Below are 24,698 nucleotides of genomic sequence, written 5' to 3'. Positions count from 1 at the left end.
AACACATTGATGTTGCAGTTGCAAAGAAATGAAAAATACTGAGGTGAACATAAGTCACACTTAGAGGCTTTGTGCAAGCTTCATTTGTGCAAGAATCAAGGAAAGAATAAAAACATTTCGGTACAAGGACACACAGTGCAGTTCTTTCATTTTTTGTATTTTCATTGATTCTTGTATTTCACCAACCCATTCTTTGTCTTCATTTGTGATTTGGAAGTCACAATATTTAACAACAGCACTTTCGTGTTACTTTGCAATCAGTTTTAACCTTCTTTTATACACGGTGATGTCTCTATCATGGTGCATGCTGCACAGAGACACAACAAATGGCAAGCTTGCATTCATACAAGGGTTGTGGCACGAGATCAAGATATAATCCACGGCATAATTAGGAAGCAGAAAACGCTACTAGTTAAGACAGGAAGCACACACTGAAAATGTGGTTTTGCACATGTTCACGAGATGACGAAGTGTGGCCAAACATAGAGAATTCGTGCAAGAGACAGCTCATACCATAGATTTTACGTGGCAACCGTGCAAGTAATCTTTAAAAGCGTGTAACTCTGCCAGCTCACATCCAATGGGCTAGTTGCTTCGCTATGTTTATGCACTGTTGTAGATGTCATGAGCTGAAACAGTCTTGATTTCATGCATTGCAGCGTAGAATCAGTGTTGCATATCAAAGCAAAGTGCTTTTTGGACGATAAGACCGTCTTTCAGTCGGCGCATAAAAGTGACATGGTGGAAGCGTAAAAAAAATTGCTGGAAACATTTTTTTTTTCTTTTCTTTGCGAGCTGGGTTTGCACATTTGGTCGAAGCTAGACTTCTAGCTTATTTTTGGACGTGGACGATATTGAAAATCCCCAGGCATCTTCAAAGGGCGACATGCTATTGTAAAACAGCTACTAAGTATTGCCCTCTGGAAGGTTGTCAAAGTGCAGATGAGCGTTTGCACTGGATTTGCCCGATGTGCTTCCAAGATCATTCTCAAGCCCACGTTTGAAGAAAACAGCGAATGACCTCAATAGGTTGGTAAGCTTTCATAGCCAAGTACAAGTGCTTTTAGGGTAAAAACTACTTGTGACTGCCGTTGCCGCCGTCGCCACCTGAACCTCCATGTAAAAACAAAGTTGTGAAGATTTGTTTTATTACTCTGTTCCTCTGAGACAGAGGAACGGCCATCCTACACAATGGATGGCATGAGAAGCATCTGCCAGTATACTTATTACAATGCCCTTGTTTTCTTGTGTCAAAGGAGTATGATGAGGCAAGATTGAGCCATTAAATTATGTGCCTGTGTTATAAGTCGAATTTTACCGTTTTATCAATTTTGTTGCACCGATTCAAAACATACATTCTTGTTCCGCTCGTGCAAAATATACTTTGCATCAATTTTGCTTTCAATCGTGGAATCCTGGCATCTTTCTAGTTGTACACAAATATATTACTTTTGAGGAACATGTGCAACATAATGTTTGTTTGGCACATTGTTTCAAACTTATGAGTTCCATACAACACACATTAATATTAACCAAGAAGTATAAATTGACCTAATAAACCCAATAACAAATCTTTCTACTTAGCACTTTAAATGCACAAGAAACCTCGAGTGCATAACTAAAAGAATCTTTAGACAAAAAAAAAAAAATATAATGAAAGAGAATGTACACAACTAATTACCGCCTGCACCACTTCACAACGTAGTGCAAGTTTTGCAACAGTGAAGAAGCCCTGCTGGAGCTATTAAAATATTTTTTAAACGTACGGCTGAGCCACCCTTCATTTTAAAACTGTACAACGCCGTGCGACAAATCCCGGCCGACGAAATGCGGTGCTCAAAGAACGGCCTTCTTGTCACCGAGGCTCAGGACGTCTTCGGCAGTGGCCACGCGCTCTTCTAAGGTGGCGCGCAGCGAGGGGTCGACTTGATCGGCGTCGCGAAGAAAGAAGTGCCTCAGGAAGAGGCGCACTCCTTCGCGAAGCAGGTGCAGTTTGGGAACCTCTGCGACCTTGAGGAACACCTTCTCGCAGACTGCCTCCGAGCGGCCGACAAACAGGCTCACAAACAGCTGCCTCAGGAACCTCAGCAGTGCCGGACTCATGTCGACGAAGTGGACGGTCTGCGGGGACCAGAAAAAACAACTGGATTAGGCTCGGGTACAAAATGGTAGACTTGAGGCTAGCAGTGGTAGAGCATGTTCATTAAGAGGAAAGGCAAACCAACGTAGCTTGTTGCAACTCGAAAAGGTAGGTTCAGGGAAAGGAAGGCCAGAGAGGAGGAAGCAGACGGAACTCTGAAGAGGAGAAGGGGAAACCTCCTTTCTCCAGCTTCCTCCTCCACAGCCTTCCTTTCCCTCGCCCTACCTTCTTGAGTTGCAACGGACTATAGTCGTCTTATCTGGCGGGAATGGGAAATGGGAGGTTGGATGGGGCGGTGGGATGATATTAGATGTATGCGGAGTGCAAGTTTGCCCGCTTCCTGCGCGGGGGTTGCAGTGACGTCAGAACGCCGAGTTCCAATTGAGTCTGACTGGAAGGACAGTAGGTAGACCTCGATGCTAGCTGCCTTGACGTCTACCCAGCATCCTTCCAATCGGAGCCAATCGGAGCTCGGCGTCCCGGCATCGCCACAACCCCTGCGCAAGAAGCAGACGAACTTGTGCTCCACATTGCCTGACGTGGTCGAGGAGTGAGTCCACGATCAGCTTTCTTTGTCGTAGTTCTCGTCTGGGGGTCGCCCAGTTGTACTGTGAGGGTTGTCAATCTTGTCATAGCCACTTGCAACGAGAGAGCAAACTGGCACCACCAATGGGGTAGCCCTGGAATTACGTATAACTAGACCTAATGTTTTGCATATCTGAGTGAGTCTACACACTACGGTATCCACGAGAAATGGTCGCTTTTAATTTTGTCGGGATTATTTCGAGCCACCAGTAAAAGAAAGATCCGAAAAAACAACAACAAAAAGGATATTATAAAAATATGTATGCAGGTCGAAAACGCTCCAGGACTGCCTGAAAGAGGGCGCCAGTGTGCCGGTATGTTCCCACATTGTAAGCAGTGGACCAACCTTTAGTTTGTGTAGCTGTCTGCAGCCAAGACTAAGTTTGTGAACAGGACACGAAACAGTTAGCAGCAACGAGCGATCGTCCGCTTTTCCTGCGTTCCGCCTAACAGCTGTAGCGCTATCATCAAAATTACTAGGTAGCGTGCTGAGAGGCGCTCGTACGGGATAACAACTTGGGCCATAAGACTCCACGTTTGTCGATACGCCTGAGCAGAATGCGAAGGAACTCCCAAGTGTTGCTTGCGCCGCCAACATCGTGCGGTGCAGCGGTCTGCGGCCAAGGCAATGAGAGTGATTGTCAGTTTCCAACGTTAATTGCAACAAAGAAGATATTTATACTGCGAGGCGCATTTTCAGTTGGGAGCGATTTCGAAACATGCCTTTACTTCGAGACATTGACTGTAAAATAGAAGAATACTTAGCAATTGCCCCTAACTCAAAATGAAACTCTCAACAAAAAAATTCCACTAATCTTTTTTTTTTTTTTTTTGAGGGGGGGGGGGGGGGGGTTATTATTTGGCATATGTGTCCTTAACTTTGCGTCCCTCTAGAGGATTCGGTTTATCAACTAAGTTGATAAACCTTGAGAACAGAGAGCGAGAGCGCTGTTCTCAAGGTGAGAACCTCACCTTGAGAACAGAGAGCGAGAGCGCTTCCTGCGAAAGCAGAGCCACAATGAACTCGGCCAAGTTCGAAGACTCCGTTGGTGACAACTTGTCCACTTCCTTGAACTTGTCCCAAAGTGCACACTGCAAGGTCATCTGAAAACAGCCGAAAGGATAAGTATCGTAAACACCTGAGAGACGCCTCTAAGGATAGGCTAATTTACAAGGCAGTTCTAGAGCACATCAAGGGTAACAAGCCCAGTTATCAAATCTTCACACGTAGATAGTAGATCGACATTCTAATGAAGGAACGTCACAACGAAGTATGCTGCCATGTACACGTCAACAAATGCTAAACAAATTATTTTTGTCAAAGACTTGACTGGAAGGCTATCAGCTCCAGAATGCAGTGAAGGATGGAAAGGGCTAACAAAAAAACTCTTCGTGGGCCGACGCAATTCTTTCTAGCACGACTGCTTATCAGCACTAAAAGAAAATTGTGATACATGAAGTATTAGGAACTCCTCAGTGGTTATGCCTGAACATTTCGGACAAAACTCACATACATTTCAAGAGGAGTGCACAATATGGACAAGCAACTGCATCTCGTAAATCCAGTCCCCAGAACTGTGTACTCATCAAATGATAGACGTGTAGAGTCGGTGGTACAGTAAACTTTCGTTAGTTCGACCTCGGTTAATTCGGCTTTTCGTTTAATTCGATTGTGTTCAAAAGTCCCGGCGAGCGCCCATACATTTCTATGGGAGGAAAAGTTTGATAGTTAGAGCTCGGGAAGACTCCGCATCGGATATTTTGTCCCGGGTGAACGCGCGCAGTCTCACTTTGCACGGCACCACGGCAGAAAAACCACTAACGTACGGCGAAACACGGGCCCTTTGCTGCAAAACCAAACGTCTGCAAATATGCATTTGCTTCTCTACGCTGTTGAGATGGACCGTAGCGAATGACACGAGCCAGCGCAACCAATCTGGCGTGGAGTAGTGCGGAGAACATAGCACGTGGTCGGACGTGGAGACAGCGAGCGCTATCAAAGCGCTTTGTGTAGCATCGCTTGCTGTCCATCTCGCGCGCCGGAAAGCGTGGGATCTTTTTTCATATTTTTCGTTTGTTGTTATTTTTCTGTCGCCGAAGGTCTGGCCGCCCGGCACCAAAGTCGGCTCGTAGAGCATTCTCTGCACGCGCTTTCAGAGCGCTTTTCTGTAGCATCATGTGCGGTCCATCTTGCGCGCCGGAAAGCGCGGGTTCTTTCTTCTTTCTTTTTTTTTTTTGTTATTTTTCTCTGTCGCCGATGGTCTGGCTGCCCTGCGCCAAAGTCAGCTCGTAACACTTTTTTTTTTTCTTTTTAGTGTGAGATTTTTTGGGAACATGACGTTTAGTTACGTTGCTCTCCGGGACATGCCTTTGGACACGCATTTTAAGAGCAGACGGCAGCAGACCATCCATCCGTGAGTACTTTGGACAATAAAAGGAAGTTCAATTTCAACCATTTTTCTGTCCTTTTTTTAATTCGATCATTCGGATAATTCGACCAAATTTTAAGGTTTCGTCGAGGTAGAATTAAGGGAAGTTTACTGTACTTGCGGTTGCAGAAATTAATTGAAGGCAAGGTTTCAAACTCCAATGACTTCTGAGCCTTGCATCCCTATAAATAGCAGCAGCCTGCCTCGCATATATTTCACACATTGTGCAATTGTATGAATTTAACTACTGAGCAACAAATTGAGATGGAACATAAAATGCATGCTTAGAACACCCAATGCATTGTTAGAACAAGTGAGCAAAGAAGAACTGTAAACTTTTCTGTGAAACTTGATGTGCCAGATCAACCGAATACACCAAAGTTCTGAATTCAGTATGTAGAAGTAGTACTTGTGAATAAAATAGTGCACACTAATTCAGAATACCACTTGCATAGCTCGGCATTTGAGCATTAAATTATGGAAGCACGAATCCTCAAGCATGAACATTCAATCGGTAAACAACAAGAGTGAAAATGGGACGCACGTGAAAGCGCCGGTCCCGCTTCACGAAGAACTGTGCCAGGTAGGCATAGTAAGGGTTGTGCCGCTTTTCCTTGAGGGCACAGTGGAGCAGCACGTGACACACCTCACGCTCCTGCGTGGGGCTCAGGTTTAGGCGCAGAATCCTCTCACTGGCATCCAGGTAGTCCTGCACAAGAAACCTTTCCATTGTGCTGGTTCCCACCGAAGCATCCACACCAGCACTGGTTTCCACTATGCGCTGGTCCCCACTGGAACATCTTTATTGGCAGTGGTTCCCACAGATACATCTACACTGGCACTGGATACCGCTTAAACATCCCCGGTGGCACTGGTTCACTTTACTAGACACAGGCGACTACTGTACTGGTACTGGTTCCCTCTGCACTGGCATTGGTTCCTACTGAAACATCCCCACTGGCGCCGGTTCCCACTGAAGCGTCCCCATTGGTGCTCGTTCACCCCCACTAGGCGCAGGCTCCACCTGCATCTGCACTGGCATTGGTTCCCACCAGTGGCATAGCCAGGAATTGTTTTCGGGGGAAGGGGGGCTGAGGTGGCCGAGATGTCCATGACTTGGGGTGTGGAGGGGGGAAGAGGCATCAAAATGCATGTGTAAATTAAAAGTTCAGCTGGATTTTGAAGGGGGGGGGGGGGGGGGGGAGGCTTCTCCCCTGTTACGCCACTTGTTTCCACTGAAACATCTCCGCTGGTGCTGGTTCATCAACAGAGGCACAGGTTCCTACTGCATTGGAACTGGTTCTATCTACACTGACTCAGGTTCCCACTGAAACATCTGCACTGGTTCCTACAGCCCTGACCTAGAGCCATGGCAACTTATTCTTGCAGCATTAATTGATCTGCCCAACAGCGCAAGAAAAAAGTAAAAATCTTGCTAACAACTGAATGCTGGAACGATGATGGAATGAAAATGTGACAAACACAACTTTTCTTTGACAATCATCAACAATATGGGTGTATGTGGCACAATGCTACAGACATTACGTCACAACTGTCATTGGCATTATAGCCATGTTTTTTAATTACTAGGAGCAGCAAAGGTCACCAATTATTGTAAGTGTGTTGCTGAAGGGAGTGCTTACTTCTTGGAGAAACAAAAAAGCAGCCCTATTTTAGCATTGCCATTGTCGCATTATGTTCCTAAAAGGCTAATTCCGATATAAACAGCCCCAGTTTGCACAACACTGTTGTTGAGAACACTCGAGTTTGGTCGGACAGAATGAAGCCTTACTTCCGCTGTCATGATGATGCAGAATATGTTTTTTCTGATGTCTGTATTCATGTGGTGCTTTTGTGCCAACTTGAGGATGGTGCTGGAAAACTCGGGCTGCTTGGAACCCTCCTTGTTCTTCCCACCTTTGTCCAAATAGAAAAAAAAAAAAAAAAATGAAAAAAGCATTAGCATTTGTTAAAACACACGCGATGCATTTCTAAATGAGGAGTCACCTCTACCAGCATTAGCTTAAGTGCACATAAGGTTTTCCGCCTACACTTCAAAAATGCCGATATTTTAGTAAAATAAAAAGCAAGCTTGCTTACAGTGCTCTACAATTGATGCCAGTTGTGTAGAAATTAGGAGCATTATAAATAAGTACAGGTTTACTTTTTGCTTCGACTGCAGCCATAAGCAGTCTTTATGTCAGTGAGAATAGTGAAAAAACCTATTCACATTCAAAGGTTTGTTCGGACAAACATATTGGAGAGTTCCGAAACACATCCCTTGACCCGACTCTACAGCTTCCTGCATTACTCGCTACTGTTGAGACCGGTTATAACGAAGTCAAAGGGCATTGGAAATCACTTCGCTATATCTGCTTCTTCGTTATATCTGGACTCATAAAAGCACCACGCAACACGGGCCGTCACGGGCACATGTTTATCGTGCCTGCAGAAGGTGGTCGAAGCTTCCCTGCACGCACTCTCTGCTAGATTGGAGCCGCTTCTCACCAACTGTGAGATAAGATCCTACGAGTTACGTACAGACTGTGTCAACAGCTGCAACAGCCGCTACAGAGGACGCCGGCGGTAGATGGCATTCTTTACGTTTATGCGTGCTTCGTCGTGGATGGCACGTTTTCGTTTCAAGGAAATTGCCTTCATCTTCCCCGTGAAGGTGCTGGCGGTGCCGGGACTCTCCATTGTTGAGTTGCGATGATTCGCCAAATTGGTGCTTGAGCAAAGTTAGATTTTCGCGCAAGAGCGACCGCACCGACCAGCGATGCCGACACGGAACGCGAAGCAAACAAAGAAGCACGCACAGCACCGAGTCCCTAACTCGCACTCTATCTCGTCTTTCGTCGATATAAGGAGCCTAAATTTAACAGAGGGGGCAACTGCTCGATCGGGGTCACGTGGTTTGTGGGCCGCATTTGCAAAACGAGCTGCAGCATGCAAGGAGTCAAAACTCAAAAACGTTTCTCTTCTGCAAACGTGTCCGCCTTTCCACCCAGTTTCCTCACCACACTGGCCACGCAACAACCAAATGCAGGCATACTTGCGGCAATCTGCCCAGGAGGCGTTTACCATTATATTGTAAATGTTCTCAATGGTTGGAGTTGCTCCCTCTCTTAAATCTATGCTCTCTCCTTCATCTCTGCCGGTACGTTGTCGCTAGCGCTCCGAACGCCCCTATCGGCATGCCACGACGGCTTCTCCGTGTGCGATGCGGAAAAGTTGCTTCCCAGATAAAGAACGGGGAACACACGAAGATGCAGAGGCTGCCGCTGGCGACCTTTTCAGCATCGTCTGTGGCCCGTTCTGGGTGGCTGCTCGGCCGCGGCAGCAAAGTTCGGTGGTCTGAGACTTAATGAACTTTCCGAATTTTATTATTTTTTTAATTATCACAAAATTTCTCTACACTATATTCGCGAGAGCTGCTCAATTTTGTTCACTAAAAACAGACACAAATGCATTGTAAAAGTGCAAAGAGGAATGAAAAATCTCGATTGCTTCGCTGTAGCTGCTATTTCGTTCTAACCGACCAGTCTTGACTATATATATCGCAAGTTCTCTACGCCACCATAGGTAAACAACTGTACTTATCTTTATTGTCCCAAGTTTTTCTTACCTAGTGCAATTTCAGATACATCCCTAAGCATGAAGATATGAGTGTGATTACAGCCTGTTTAATTGTGGCTGCACCTAACATTAGTGGTAAATGGCAGCCAAAACATAAGCGGTGGAGGCACACGAAAAAAATGTATGGCTGGCATTGCCAACACGCATATGGATAATTTCAGCTGAACGTAGACCACAGCGTATCAAGCACTTTAAACGAGCCACGTCATCTCTTTTTTTTTTTTTATGCACTTTTTCTCAGACGGTTTACACCTGGCGCATATTACGTACATAAAAAAAAATTATCGTACGTGGCACACCCTGAAAAAAAATATGCTTTATTAACACACAAAGAAGCTCGTGTCATACAGAAATTATCGTTAACCTAACCTGCCACTTACAAAATCCGTCGCGTCTTGTCCATAACGAACAATCTCGATAAAAACTTGCCCCTTTGCCGTACACATGTGGCAAAGGCGAATGTAACACAGAACGCGACGTGTTAACGTAGACACGGTGTGAGGGGCAGCAGAAGTAGACGCCTGAGAATTAGTGTGCACACCGCTGCACACGGCACTTGAAGAGGAATCCTCTTCAAGTGCCCCATCCGCTCGGTTGAGGACTCGGAAGCAGCACACTTCGAAGGCTTCGCGTGCACGGCTGGCCTTGCACACCCGTATCATGCGCAGTGAGCGCGTGAGCGCTCCTTCGCTGTTTTATTTCTATGGGTCCATCTTCTACAGTGGCACTGTGAATGCCACCTTCTCGGCGCCTGTTGCAGTGCGAGCGCAGTAGACGGAGCGTACGGAAAACGGGACAATCTGAACGTGGCGGGAGCACCGTACAGAGCCTAAATTACAGAGAGCTTCAAACTTTTCGATCGAGGTCGCATGAATTTTTCACCGCGTTTCCATCACGAGCTGTGAGGAGGTTGCAGAAGCGTCGATTGTCTGCGAGCCTCTCAACCTTTCCGCTTGCTTTCCTACTGGAAATGGGTTGCAAGTGCGCAAACGCACTTGCAACCCATCTCCGCGGGAGGCGTACGCCATTAAATTGCAAACGCTCCCCGTTGCTTTGAGATTGATTCTCCGTTCAATCTATTCTCTACAGCACCGAGCAGACGCCTGGCGCCAGCTTGCGGCAAAAGAGAATGAAACGCTCTAACTATCTCAACCCGTTACGGCAAGGAGGCATGTCTAAGGTAGTGAGGCTTTTTTTTCTACGCTTTTCTGTCACTCTCTCTTGCACTCCTTCTCTGTAACAAGCCTGAAGTGTGTTCGTTTGACGAAGCAGAGCACTGCTGCACGCATGGAGGTAGGAAGAGGAGGCGACGACATATCAACTCAAGCCAGCCAAATGAGACAATCACAAGTTAAGCCAAAAGTGGAGGTCGCAGTTGGTGGGAATGCCCCCAAGGGTGACCAAAACAGCCGTTGGCACCAAATCAGCTGCCCCTTTCGTCCAATAGTATCTTTTGGTTTTGGTCATTGTTGGGGGCATGTCCTTCCAAACTGGAAGCCTTCCCCGGCTTCACCTCCGGTGGCGTCATGGCACCTCCAGAAGCTTCCCAACTCCATGGCTGTTAGAGCAGGTGATGTTTTACCCCCGCCGGGAGTGACACGGATGCATTCGAGGTAGAGGTTCGGCTGGCACGGCGTCCAATCAGTGAGGGGACGAGTGCTGCTTTAGCGTTCGGCTGGCGGTTGGCCTGTCAACTTTCGTTGCTGGCACCTCATCGGATATGGTTATGTGCCAGCCATATAACACAAGAAGCTTCCCAACTCCATGGCTGTTAGAGCAGGTGATGTTTTACCCCCGCCGGGAGTGACACGGACGCATTCGAGGTAGAGGTTCGGCTGGCACGGCGTCCAATCAGTGAGGGGACGAGTGCTACTTTAGCGTTCGGCTGGCGGTTGGCCTGTCAACTTTCGTTGCTGGCACCTCATCGGATATGGTTATGTGCCAGCCATATAACACATTCTGTGTTAAAACAAATCCTTGTATAGTCCACACCTGTGTATGGTTAGCACCCCAACTGATTTTTTTGATGCAGATAATTCGGACTTGTTCACTACAGTTGAACCTCGATTTAGCAAGGTCACCGGGACCCGCTAATTATTTAGTTAAATCGGGAACTTTGTAAAATCGAGGAAGGGAGTCCTCGCGCATAGGTTGCGCAAGAAATCCAAATTTATTCGTTACATCAAGAAATTACAGCGCGAAAAGTACTTGACTATAACGCTAGAAACGAAGGCAGCGATTCTCAAGCTAACAGAAAGTGGCCAAACGCAAGCGGAGGCGTAGCCTGAAGCAAGCAACTATTAACGACTTAAGCACGCTTAGACGTAATAAAAGCAAGTTTCTTAATTAGCCGATTTTTCGGACTGCTCTATTATTTGAACATTTTTTTGGTGAAGTCAGAAAAATCAGTTGGCGACTGTAATTTCAACTTTAAAAGATCTACAGTTCATAAACTCTCATCCAAAAAGTACAAAGAATGCACCATGACTCAACAGTCTCCACATGTCTGAGTGTGCACATGAAGCCAGTATCTGTCAAGGTTCATGCAAAGATGTAATAAACTGTGGTGGCAAGCACTCTGTACTATGCTGTTGCTACATTCATGAAAAACTGGAACAAGAAAGGGGCAAATACCGGATGAATCTTGCTGGTTCCCGGTCCACGCCGAACCAACAACCCACCACTTGCCCCTCTCATGCGCTTTGAGCAGGTCGTCGAGAGAGATGTTCAGCTCCTGGAGAGAGCAGCCTGCAGACAGGAGACCAGAGCACAGCATTCGAGCCCTTTCTCACATACTGTATGGACGAGGGTTTGAGGTCAAAACATAACTGCAGTTGGAGTACCGATGCAGTCAACCAAGTGAATAGAAATCTATCGAAAAGCAGTAAAGTGGTTAATTGGGCCACGGGCTGTTGGTCCATGGTATCATAGTTCATGTTTTTGGTTGTTTTTTTCAACCATTAAAAGGTACTTAGAAAGGGCATTCATACAGTGACGAACCGTTTCACACAACCAGCTGCCAGACTTGGCATTTTTGGAAAGGTCGTCCAGGATACACTGCCCATGGTATAGTAAGATAGGTTAAAAAAGGGCCTGTCCTACTCTTGCAAGGAAAGCATCAACCATTCCAACAGCAAATTTTCTAGTCGCACCAGTCAGTAATGACATTTACCAAATTACGTCAAAGAACAATTTCTTTGGTTTTCGAACAACCGGCACGCCGTTTCTGGGGCTGGCTGGCGAAGAGAATGTTCCCAGTTGGCTCAGCCGAGTTAACAAAACAGTGATATAGTAGTAGTATCACAAGTACTAAATATTCAGAAGCCCTTTTTTTACCTGAATAACTATATCTAACTGACCTTTGCGGAAAAGTCCCCTGAGGACCTTGGAGGCGTGCTCCACCATGGAGGGGTCACAGTTTGGAATCTTCTGGATGTTGTTGTTCCGGACAGCATTCAATATGTCCATCATGAACCTCTTTCTCGAGCTGAGGAGCAGAAACACACCAAACTTAGTGGGCTGTTAGCAAGCCTGCCAAGTAGTATTCGCTACCAAACACCTCGCTTATTGGGATACGCTCAAGGACACACACCCTTTCCGCTTTTCGTTTTCTACCCTACCAATCTGCTACAGACAATAAATGATCTAGTTGTCTACCAGGCATCTGAAACGTTTGGGGCGGGGAGGCCCCAGACGTTTTAGAAAATAAACAGCTCGCGCAAAAACACTCAAAAGGAATCGTGCCTTCGTCCATATATGATGGCAATTGGACTGAGACTATCTCTAAAACAGTCAAACACCACACACGTGTCCCGCAAAATGTTTCTTTTTGTCTTCTGGGTTGCATTTTTCCCACCCATACCAATACCAAGCAAAGGCTTGTATTTTCAGTCAAACCTTTATATAGAAGTATGCAGATTGCTCAAATGAATAGTCCTGGTACGGTTACCATTTCATTTTGGGCAAAGTCACTTTTTTTGTCTGTGTGCAAACCAGGTTCTTCCTTTAACACGAACGGATTCGCAAAGGACTAGAAACAAGTATCAAAACGAAAGGAACCATGCTACAAAGGGTAAGCCGTACTCTTGGGTGTTGGCATCCTGTGCACTCTTTTGCTGCAGAAGCAGCACGGTTTCCTTCAACGCAAGCGGATCGCGCTTCCTCAAGACGAATCCCACCGCTAGAGAAAAGAAAAAGACGGGCATAATTCAGCATGGAATCGAATGTAGCCCAGATACGAGACGCGAACTTTTCGGTACTCACAACGCAAGATGAGCAGGATCAGCTCGACGTCCTTTTCTGTGAAGGCCTCGGCCAGTTTGCGGATCAGATCAAACACAATCCTCGAGTGCACTACCTGCCACACGGGAAAGCCAGCAAATGATGATCACATTGCATTATGCGAATGATTATCACATTGCGTTATGAATCATATTTTGTTATGACAACTATCTTGGCTGCTGTAAGGCTGGCATTGCAAAGTCCAGATCAGCACTAGGAACAGCGCTGACCTGACCCCCTGCCAATCCCATCCTGGCAGCGACTATACGAAAATCAAGACAGACTTATGTAGCACCATTGGAGACATATTGCGGAGAAAGTTCAGATGTGCATCGGAATTTCCAGCACGACAACCAAGGAATTACTTTGTTTGGGCACGGGCCGAGCACTGTTGCCGCTTACAAGCGTTCAGTTCAACCTAGCCCGGTGGATGGTCCCCAAGTGGTGTTCATGCCTCATAGTTTCGAGCTAAGTTTCATTATGCAGCTCTAGCATTGCTGGAGACAGAAAGCCGATTAGTAGTAACTGAGAAGCTGTAGCTCGGAAAGTTAAGGGAGTTTAGTAGTAAAATGCAAACAAAATATTGACAGCTTTACCTCCTATTTTTGGACAAATAAGGTATGGCTATTGTACTCTGAAGCAGGTATTTTAAGCCTTTGCAGCGCACTGAAAGCCCTGTATCAACTAAAGTCACAATCTGGAAAGCCTGCAGGGCTGCTATCATCACCTGCACTCGCAACTTTGCCTCTGGCCAAACTGGTTTGAACTTGGTTCGGCAATTCAGACGTTGAACCTTGTTGTTTTCGTCGTGGGAATGAATACTCGAATCTAGGCTGAAGCCCGCTCGCACTGCAGCCGTTAATTAACGTGCAGCCCTGCTTGCACATTTGTTTTCCTTTTGTCCCACTCTGTTTATGGCTCTGGGCACAACATGCACCTAACCAGTGCTAATGAAAGTTAATAAATCTAAACACCTAGTGGAACAAAAAAAAAAAGGCAGGAACTGCTTTGCCTGTCGAACTGCACATGCGAGTCTCTCACGGATACCGGTGCTAGCTTAGTAGTCATGTTTGGCAAGTGTTCACTTTACGCTAATCCCGTTAGCACACTGTGAGACTTCGAGGAAGAACAGATTACCTTGAACACGAACAGGTACGATATGAACAGGATACAGTTGTCTGCCTCTTTTGAAGTGTCCTTGTTCTGTCCCTGTTCGTAGAGGCTGTTGAACTTTTCAGCCATATCCTGCAGAATCTGAGCCCCTGAACACGAAAACAGCTTGCGTCAATTCGTGCCGAATCTTAATTTATTTAGCAAAAGTCATCCATGACCAATAAACAAAAAGGCAGCACTGTAAAACAATGTTTACTAAGACATATTCCACACAAGCTGCATCATTTGAATAAAAAAAGTAGTCAGGTTACCAGACGAGGCAGCTCTGCGACCATATTCAACAGAAGATCAGGTTCATCCTTCCATACGTTGCCAATTTAGCGGTTCTCCCGCTAAATTTAGCGGTTTTCTAAGTTCTTTAGCGAGAGAAATTACCGTTTTACGAGTGTTGAGATTTTTTTAGCAGTTTTTAAGTCATGTTAGTGTTTTGGCTGGCAGTCTGAAATGTTCTCCAGTTTACATTTGTAAATTGTAAATAGCTTAATTTCTGTGGAAAGTTAGAGTCATGGGGTCATCATCTTTTTTACTCAAACAAAACTGTTGTCAGTGAGAACAACCCTTGTGATGGTATTAAGATATTATGATAGAAAACACTGAAACATGCTTGGGACTGGTTTGTGAGTCATACCTGCCAACCTGTGAACCTTCAAATTCGTAAAACATCCGCGGTGCGGGGGGGGGGGGGTAAGCGAAACGATGTGCAGCTTAATTTCAGCATTTCCACCGTGCGGACCGCTTACTTACATCACATGTGCACGTGCTACAGAATTCAAACTTCTCTCCCTTTGTGGACAGCACGAAGCACGGGAATTCCGGACTTCACGAACACTTGAAAGCATACCTGCCAACTATTCGGAATTTTTCGTAAAATGCATGAATCGGGAAAAATTTTACGATTTTACGAATCTTGCTTTAAATTTTACGAAAAAAAAGTTTTATATATATTTTTTTTTGTAAAACCGTTGCTGGCACTATTTTGCACCACCACAAGAGGGCGATAGGTACCGTCCACAGCAGCGTCGTGTTTTTTACTATCCATCTATCCGGTGGCCACGGATCCAAAACCAATTCGAAGCCCAAAGCCTTTGTTCGTGTGTTTGGTGGCGCACGTTGGTTCAGCGTGTTCAGAACTTCAGACTTGGTTCGGCCACTTCGGCCTCCCTGTTTCGGCCAGTTTCGGCCTCCCTGTTTCGGCCAAACACGGACGCCTGTGCGGCGTCCTTGTTTGTTGCACGTGTAATCGTAGCATTCCCCTGGTCGCGGTGTCTTTGCGGCGCAATGGCCAACGCCAAACCTCAAAAGAGGTACTTTGAGTGCATGTTTAAGTTTGATCTCTAAGTCTGCAAGATGAAACGGGCCCAGTGAAATAACTAACTTCGAGTCTGGATACTGGAAGTTGCAGGTGACGTCAGACGTGTAAAATACCTCTACTGAAAAATAAATCTTTGTGCAAAGCATCTGAATAGGTGAAGCTCCACAAAATAGTGCACAAAAGCTTGGAACAATGGGGGGGGGAGGGGGGAGGGGGGTTCCATTGGCAGGTATGGCAAGATACACCTGTTAACAGTGACATCATGCGGTGGAGATTGTTCTATGAGTCAAACAGAAAAGCTGCCTTCTCAGGATTATGTTTTTTTTATCATACTGCTTTAAAGACAAGTTATAGACCATTCCATCTAGCGCTCTCTGGGCGGCACCATTTTGTTCGACCGCAGCGCCCTCTCCACACATCCGGGAAGTTCAGCGGGCTCGGCGGGGTAAACCGAGAGAGAGGGCACGCGCCCGACTCCGCTAGCAGACGACAAACTGGGAGGTTGCCGTTCTCCATCTTTGGGCTGTATCGGCGGGCTCTACCGAACATCGAACTCTCGCTTGTAGCTGCCGTTGTGAAGTGGTTTGTGTTCTTAGAATAGTTGTGGCTACTCCAAAATCAGCCTATAGCTCTCTGTTGCTCTATTTTGCTAAATGATCAACTAGCATATCTTTTTTCCGTTACTTAAATAGCACTTGAGTCCGCCGGCAGTACTACCCTTAACTACTGCTTGTATTGCGGCAGGAGAGCACGTTTTAATTATTATTTCAGACTTCTACTCATGGTCGCTAAAGGCCTACACCAGTACAAACTTTTGTATAGTAAAAAAGGTACAGCAACCGGATTTACTCTTCGCCAAAGAGACCGGCCAATCTGACACAGTTTTCTCTATTTTTTCTTTTATTTGCATGCAGGTAAGAGCGCAATTGGACCCTGTTTGTCTTTTTATCTAGCATAGTATCACAAGACAACTGGCACACCAAAATCTGCTCATCTGCGCTTGAAAGTTCCAAAATGACGCGATTTTAAACAGAGTTTGTATGCCAGCCGGATGCTAGCTACAGCCCACTCGGCGGAGCGGACGACATAGGGGTGAGAGGGGGAGTGCATTTTTTTTTTCTCTTTTACCCTCTTTGCTATGACACTAATGGAATGGTCTATAGAAGCAGTAAATTCAGTTAAAAATTCATTTTTGGCCTGCACCTGATATTAAGAGGTCTTTTTAAATCTTTTTGCAGTTTTTCAGTATTTTTGCTGTGCAGGTTTGTTATTTTTGAGTTGGTAATGCTGTTTCTGATGCCTGAAACATTTGTGTAATAGACGGTCAATAACCTTAAATTTAACTGGATAGAATCTGCGGTCTCGTGCACTGACCGTAAGTCTAATCTGTCCCAAGTTACGAGTGAGCACGAGTTCCCAACCCATGCACTCACCGACTTCAGTGCCCACGTTGCAATGGAGGTAGGCAACCAGCATTGCATGCTCCATGACTAGCCTCTCCGGTGACAGGAACGGCGAAACAATAGACTCGCACAGTGCAAGGTTCAGACTTGAATTCATGTCTGTAAAAAAAACAGTAATTGCTCTAACCAACCCAAGTGACCTAAAATCACAATGCTAACAGGACTACGTAATTAAAAAAAAACTCAGTATTGCTTACCATTGTTGCTGTGTTTCCGGTAGAGTTCTTCAATTTGAAGGCCAATGGGCTGAACCGTCGACTGACTAAGCCTGGGGACGAGAACACACTGCATAAAAAAATGGGTCTCCAGTCTGCCTACTATAGTTAGTTTTCAAGAATTGAAAGCCAAATCCTGCACTTAGCACCCAAAGACTAGTAGACAACATGATAACTCTTCAGGGAAGAAAAGCATGGAAAAAATCCTTTGCGAAACAATGTTTCCCATAACATTGCCGAACAGTATGGCAATGGTTCCACAGCACCTGTTCAGCAGTCCCTTGAGCTGCTTCTTCAGCCTGGCAAGTTCCTCCTTCTTCTTGGAGTCAAGCTGGCCCGACTGAAGCCTCTTGGCTGGTGGGACGTACTTCTGCGACACCACATTGCCGTCCTTGTCCCGTAGTCTTCCATAGATGTCTTCCCACGTGCCGTCTTTGTGTTTCAACGCGGCAGCGGGAGCCTTTTTCACACCCGCTGGCGTCTCGTCTTCCAACTTGTCGCATGACTCGTCATCCTCACCTTCCGCGCTCTCTTCGTCTGAAACGTCGGGATCCGTTTCTTCGTCTATTCCGTCATCCACAAACTTAACCTTTTTCGACGACTTTGGCGCTTCCCTGCCTTTTGCCTTACTACTCTCAACAACATGCTTTTTTCCCGAGACCGACGTTGTCTTTCGACCGGGCTTTTCGTCGCCCTTACCACCTGACTGGATTCTTTTGGCTTTGCCAACTTTCAGCCTTCCAGCATCACTGCTCTCTTCTGAGCTCAAGTCTTCATCACCCTCTCCATCATCATCATCATCATCAGAAACCTCGTTGTCTGATCCAGCGACGACTAGGTTCGCCTTTCCACGCTTGCCTTTCGCGACGGCTGGCCGCCGAACCTCAACCTCCTCATCAGTATCTTCAAAGTCGTCGCCATCGTCGCCGAGGCTGAGGTCACCTTCATCGCTGCCCTCACTGCTGTCATCCTCTTCATCTTTAGGGGTGTCCTTCTGCCTCCTTGTTGCCCTTGGTACTGTGCTAGACTCGTCGTCACTGTAAGGACCTTCCTCGCTGTACTCACTGCCGCTTTCGTCGCTTTCTGGTGCCCCCTTGAGGCGTTTTGCGGCAGATGATGTTTTGACGTCTTCAAGTTTTCTCTTCTGTTTGAGACTCCCGATGCCGAGTTCGGTGTCCTGCTGTTCCCTGTCCAAGGCATTTTCCTTGTAATTCTGGTCCACAACTTCAAGGATGTCTGTATTCGTTTTAGTTTAAGGAAAAATGCTTTACTCGATACTTGATTATATATAAGTGAAGCCAGACAGGAGCTTCTAAGTTCTCTGACCTTCCCCAAGTTTTCCCTGGACTATGTTATCAAAATTTCTTTACTGATTTGGAGAGTTTTCCAAGCTCTCAAGAAAAGAGTGCAGTGTTTTCCTTTCCCCCTATTGAAAGGAATAGACATACAGTACACCCTACTTATCATGATAATAAGAAAACCCGAAATTTTAATCGTTATAACCGATTAGCGTTGTATCTGGACTAGAAACTGATTGTTATTAGCGGTACATTGTTATATGTCGTATCGTTGAAAGTGGGTTGAACTGTATACCTTGCTATCAATCTTTACCCTTTTTCACCCCTCTAATGCTAACATCAATATATTCAAAATCAAGCTCCAGGTCGTTCTGTCCCAAGCACCACTGTCTCTGGGATAAACACAAAGCTCTTTGTTTTTCCATTTTTAATTTCTAGTCAATGCCCCATACAAAGCACCGTTTTAAGGAAGATTTTGCAATGATTACATTTACATCACTTTCATCCTTTCCGATTCACACTGTGCCTTTTTTGTTTTCCCAATTGATCATCTGCAGTTTGCCACAAATGTATCACACGAGTATGAACTTTGCCATACAAATAAAATTAACTTGGACGAACAATATTTTCCTCACTGAGACGTTACATATTGTTAATTATTTGTTTCAACAATGTTGAGTACTGAAGGATACAGTCGAGCCCTTCGTCAATGAACGATTTGGGCATGTTCTTGTTCTTCCGTTTGTTGAGGAACAGCTTCTTCTCCAGCTGTTTAATTAGCTTGTCCTCCTGTTTGTTGTCGCTCAGCAAATTCTGTTTGCGGACCTTGTCCCGCTCCTAGACACCAAAAGAACAGTCATCAATTTATATTTCAGAAATGCAATGAAAAAAAGAAAAATGACGAAGAGAGCAGTTGAAAAATAGGCACCCTACACCATCGTTACAAGATTAAAATCAGTTGACGAGCCTCCTAAAACGCCTGGCACCTTTATGTGGCCGCATCTGCTTGGTGACGCTCGCTATGCCAATTGTCCAGCCCACATGAAGAAAAGTGACGGAACTAGTGAAACGTTAGATGCACGTAGCTTGCGGTGGAAGGTGATTTTATTGTGGTTTTAATGGTGAACATACAGTCTGCTAGAAAGGATGTCGTTGAAAAACGGCCCTTCTCCGTTGCCCAAAGGAACGATGCCACTGGTGGCACTAGGTTCGTTATCTGCCCATTACCTGCTTGCATGCAGGCGAGAGAGCTCTCCGTGAAACCTGTTGACCGAGAGGTCTGAAAATGCTGACCCACACCACATATTTGTGGACCTATCATATGAAAACATACCCTGACCCAACTAAGAAGATACTTGTTTATTGAGAGATGTGAGAATGTTGACCTACACCATATATTTGTGGACCTACACATCCACTGACCCAACTATGAAGATCTTCAATTTCAAAAAGAGATCCACTTGTCATGGAACAACTTTTACCACTGTTATGTGCCACTGGATCAAAAGAAAATGAAGCCTGTGCCTCAGAGGCTAAAAAAGCCCTTGCTCAATTCATACTTTGCTCGACAGTAATTTAGGAGAGCATAGTATGCTTTTGTAAGATGCCTGCCAGCTAATCTACGTGATTTGCTTGTTCACGCATCCACTCAAAAAGTTCACAGCCTTGTCTTTATGGTTGCTTTGCTTTATTTATTCGGTTTATAAAACCTGGATGACAGAGAAAAGGCTCACTGTACCCGCTACCAAGATAAATTAAAAAAAAAATAGTAAAACACACACTGAAATTGCATACTGTAGCATTTAGTATTTAGTCTTCAGAAAACAAAGTATTCACCCAATGAACTTACACGCTTGGATGCCTGCTTCAGAACGACCTCTTCTTTTTTGGCTTTCTCAACCTTCTTGACAGCCTTGCTCTCGCTGGTTTTGGTACCGATGTTGAGTTTCTGACAGATCCTTTCCATTTCTTTTTGAATGACACCCTAATTAAAGAAAAGAAAAGATTAAATATCTCCGTTAGTTGAACGGGGTTGTCTGCCACGACAAATGATCACCAGATAATCTTTCTGGGAAGGCATGGGTCCCACCGTCAAACATTAAGTTAGCCATCCTGCAGAAAGATCCGTGTGAATTATGGGCATACCTTGTTCTTCGTATGGAAGGCATGTCGTCGAACTTTCTTCTCGGACCTTTCGAACTTCCTGCGCTTCTTCCGAGACAGGCCAGCAACATCGACGCCAAACTTGGGGGTCGCTGAAGCATATTCCTGATTCCTACGTTTCATTTTTCCGAGCTAGTAACAAACAAAAACCGAAAAGTCCCGCTACCCAACCAAAGGGTCACAACAACCTAACAAATCGGATCACGCACGCTGTGCACGCCAGTCCACGCGACCAAGCAATCGTTTTCTGTTTCTTTTATTCAACTTGCTACAGAAACGCGCGTTGCGCGTGTTGTGTTCGACATTTTGGCGTGCTGACGTGTTCCGGTTCCGGCGGTTTGTAATAATTAAGTAGACAAATAAATAAGTAAAATATTATGAATGGGCGGCGCATTCCGCCATCTGGCCAGTATTTACATGGCGACAAGGACAAGGTTGAGTTTTTGCGTCAACATTGACGTAGCGTTTGGCATTTTTTACGTCTGATTATGTTTCATGGAAAGATACGAACTACACGATTGCGAGACATTCGTGCTTTGGTAGCGTCGTGCGATGAAACACGGATGTTCCGGTTAGGCAGTGTACACGTGCATAAACACAGAGGAGGGAGGGAGCCAGCGCTTCGTTGTACGGACTTCCGACCTTTGGCTAGCTCAGGCTCTCATGTGCGATCAGTGGTTAAGCCAATAAACACTGACTTTGTATTTCGACACACCGCAGCGTAGTAAAACGTAACTGTGTAAATGGGCCCTCGCGATTCCACATTTTTTTTTTTCAAAATCGCAGTTCACACGTGTTAGATCGCAGCCCAGCCAGCGCAGCTGCGGCCAGCTAGAGCTCCTACGGAGCAGAGTAGCGCAATCCTTTGAACCTCGTGTTTTGCCGACAACATGGCCGACAGAGCGGCTCGGCGCGAGTCACGTGGTACTCAGGGTTCCAGGAGGCGGCCCGCCCTATGGGAGAATACATGGAGATCGACTTAACACAGCTTATTAAAAAATGAACGGCGAGTTCACACTTTTCAAAACTAGTCTGTCGTGAAGTTAGTAAAGCAATAAACATTTTATCAAAGTTTTAATAATATCGGATGCGTGTGCGAATTTTGAGAAGGCAATTTCCAAGGCAATGGCGTTTGAAGCAGACGATTTTTGCTCGCAGCGGAGATAAGCTTTTCGGGTTGGCCGGAGCGGGTCACGTGAATGGTGTGACGTCGCCGTGTCGTCTGCTGCATGATGCCGCTCAGACAATTTTTTAAAAAAAGTCACGTCCTTGCGGGGCACAAAACTTAGCGCGAATTATTCTAAAGTATTCCATTATAATGTCAAAAACGATTGCGATTCCGTATATTCCCACAACACTAAAGAAACAACGATTTTCTCACGTTCTCCATGCATTTCTGACCGCAGTTGGAACCTCCGGGCGTTCGCCGCTAGTCGCCGAGAGGCGGCGTTCTAGGTTGCGCTACTCTGCTCCGAAGGAGCTATGTAGTGCTCTACGGCCAGCCAGAGAATACTCGTACGAAACGCACAAGCAACAAGCTTTATGCCGAAAGCCGGGGTGAAATAATAATAATAAAAAACGGTATTTGATGTGGTAACTCGAGAATGCATATTAAATGCTAAAAAAAGCGTAAAAAAAGATTTAAAAAAATGTTTCCAACTTTCGACGAGGATGGGATTCGAACCCACGCGGGCAGAGCCCATTGGATTAGCAGTCCAACGCCTTAACCACTCGGCCACCTCGTCAGACGAAATTTCGTTTTGGAAAATAAGAACAAAATCAGAATAAAAAAAGAGAGTTGCTAACTTTTTTTTTTCTTTTCTTTTTTGCGTTTTCGTTTTTTTTTTTTTTTTTTTTTTAACAATAATAGTTCGCGCGAGCTGCCTGCCTGAGCCAAACATCTCCACCCCTGCCGGTCTTAATACGGGTGGTGTCTTGTCGGCACCAACCGCAAACACGCTCACACGCACACACGCACGCACACACCCACGCGTGCGCGCACACACGGCCGATGTTTTGATGTCTGTGTACCTTTTGTCAAATCAAAGTGGTTCGTTATTGTTTTTTTTTTCTTTAAAGGGATACTACAACGAAATTTCGGCGCTCATTTTTTGGTCTATATGTGTTCAAAAAAGCACCATCAAATTGAACATACCAATATCTCGTTAAAAAAGTCACGAAACGGAATTTTAAAACGAATTAAACGATTAGCAAAGAGCACCTGGTGGATGTCGCTAACGCCTCGCTTGTAATGCCCGTCTAGCAACCTTGGCAGCTAGTGACGGAGGTTGTCTCGCCTCCGGCCACGACGAGAGAAGAGGGGCAGGAGGAACTCCCCTCTTCCCGAGAATGCCTTTTGTGTGTCACAGAAGTCGCTATTGTCCCTCTACAAGATTATAGAAGATTAACCCGTCACTCAAAATTTTTACAAAAGCAGCCGCTTCGGTGGCTGGAACGACTAGGCCATCCTCTCGACGTCAGCCTCGCCGTAGCTTTGCTCGTCTTGAGACGACCTACGTCACGATTGCGTTGGATGTCACGTGGTCTCCGCTGGGCCTTCTCCGAGCGCTTGCCAAGGTGGGCCGTTTATAACGAAAAATACAGCCACCAGGCTCAAAATACAAACGTGCGATTGTCATTTACGGATATTGTGGATCATATTCAACCTATATTTGAACACGACGGGAATATTTCAAATTTTGTTGAAGTATCCCTTTAAGACCAGGGTGGCTGCAAAGTGAAGGCGTGTCCCCTTCGTGCCAATGTTTAGAATGTTTTTTTTTTTCTTTTTTTTTTTTTTTATGGTGACGATTTTTGGTTCGGGATGTACAAAGGGAGGGAGCACTGAATAAAGTGGTTAGCTGTGTTTGAGACTGTTGTGTTCACCTAGTTTCGATTTCCACTTCATCTTCTTCGCATTGTTGTAAATAATTCGATGCTATCATCATACTTCTCTTCTTCATCTTTCTTTGCTTCTATTAGCTCAATCTAATAAAAGAACAGTCTATCAGAACGCTCGGACCAGACTGGCTGAGGAAAAGACTCAACAAGAACATCTGGAACGTCTGCAGGAGGTCCTTCAACGCATTTCTGACGCAGGGCTCAAGCTTAACAACAAGTGTGTCTTCGGCGCCCCAGAACTTTCTTTTCTGGGACATAAAGTCAGCGGCGCCGGAATTGCTCCTTTGCAACAAAAAGTGGATGCTCTTCAAGCTGCTCCGATCCCAACAGACCTGACGCAGCTAAGGTCCTTCCTGGGCATGGTCGAGTATTATGCACGATTCGTTCCCCACCTTGCGTCTGAGGTAGAACCTTTGCGCAAGTACCTCCGGAAGGGCACGCCCTTTATCTGGGACCAAGCCGCGGACAAGAGCTTCACCCGAGTGAAGAAGTTGCTTTCGTCTTCAAAAACACTCAGGATGTTCAATCCAGACCTACCCATCATTGTGACTACCGATGCTTCGGCGTACGGGCTTGGAGCCGTGCTTCAGCAACTCCACGGCACGGAAGTCCAGACGGTCGCCTTCGCATCACGTACGCTGACCCCGGCAGAGCGCAAGTACTCGGCGGGGGAAAGAGAAGCCCTTGCATGCTTGTGGGCGTGTGAAAGATGGCACACGTACCTGTGGGGTCGTCGTTTCAAGTTGCGGACAGACCATCAGGCACTCGTTGCACTGTTAAACACCCGAGGAAATGGCCTTCGCCCACTCAAAATTACGCGGTGGTCGACCCGTCTCCTGAAGTACAACTTCCAAGTCGAGTACCAACGGGGCAGTGAAAATCAGGTTGCAGACGCGCTTTCAAGGCTTCCGGTGCCAGATGACGAAGGCGGAACACAATTCGACGAAGAGATTGTGTCATTTGTCTCCCTGGACAGTGAATGCGTAACAAAAGCGCAGTTACAAGAGGAAACTGCGGCGGACCCGCTCCTTTCTGCAGTAATGACCTACATCATCTCTGAGTGGCCACCCTGGAGGGCGTTGTCCGCAGATGAGGTCAT

At 45.9% G+C, this 24,698-nt stretch overlaps 1 protein-coding gene and 1 non-coding gene across 2 annotated transcripts; both read right to left on the bottom strand.

Moving 5' to 3' along the window:
• Positions 1-60: 60 nt before the first annotated feature.
• On the bottom strand, positions 61-21,024 carry LOC8053980 (nucleolar MIF4G domain-containing protein 1). The gene is made up of 15 exons (XM_029995649.4): positions 20,681-21,024; positions 20,385-20,519; positions 19,228-19,372; positions 17,504-18,473; positions 17,220-17,290; positions 16,993-17,121; positions 14,212-14,336; positions 13,057-13,150; positions 12,877-12,973; positions 12,153-12,280; positions 11,428-11,541; positions 6,947-7,071; positions 5,699-5,863; positions 3,698-3,829; positions 61-2,121 (listed from the first exon to the last, which is right to left on the bottom strand). The coding sequence occupies exons 1-15, from the start codon at positions 20,819-20,821 to the stop codon at positions 1,837-1,839; spliced, it is 2,856 nt and encodes a 951-aa protein (XP_029851509.4). The 5' UTR covers positions 20,822-21,024; the 3' UTR covers positions 61-1,836.
• A 1,337-nt stretch (positions 21,025-22,361) lies between these two features.
• Trnas-gcu lies at positions 22,362-22,443 on the bottom strand. Its single transcript has one exon. It is a non-coding gene; the product is annotated as a tRNA-Ser (tRNA).
• Between the last annotated feature and the right edge of the window lie 2,255 nt (positions 22,444-24,698).

The sequence above is a fragment of the Ixodes scapularis genome, unplaced genomic scaffold (genome assembly GCF_016920785.2).
Source record: "Ixodes scapularis isolate PalLabHiFi unplaced genomic scaffold, ASM1692078v2 PGA_scaffold5__190_contigs__length_132052651, whole genome shotgun sequence".
Lineage (NCBI taxonomy): Eukaryota > Metazoa > Arthropoda > Arachnida > Ixodida > Ixodidae > Ixodes > Ixodes scapularis.
This window is presented reverse-complemented; position numbering and strand designations above follow the sequence as displayed.

Excerpts from the sequence above, each read along its gene's own strand:
- LOC8053980 (XM_029995649.4), bottom strand. The coding sequence starts at position 20,821 with ATGAAACGTAGGAATCAGGAATATGCTTCAGCGACCCCCAAGTTTGGC. Across the intron at positions 18,474-19,227 it reads CATTGACGAAGGGCTCGACT|ACATCCTTGAAGTTGTGGAC; the intron begins GTATCCTTCAGT and ends AAACGAATACAG. Across the intron at positions 7,072-11,427 it reads GAACCAGCAAGATTCATCCG|GTGGGAAGAACAAGGAGGGT; the intron begins GTATTTGCCCCT and ends ATTTGGACAAAG.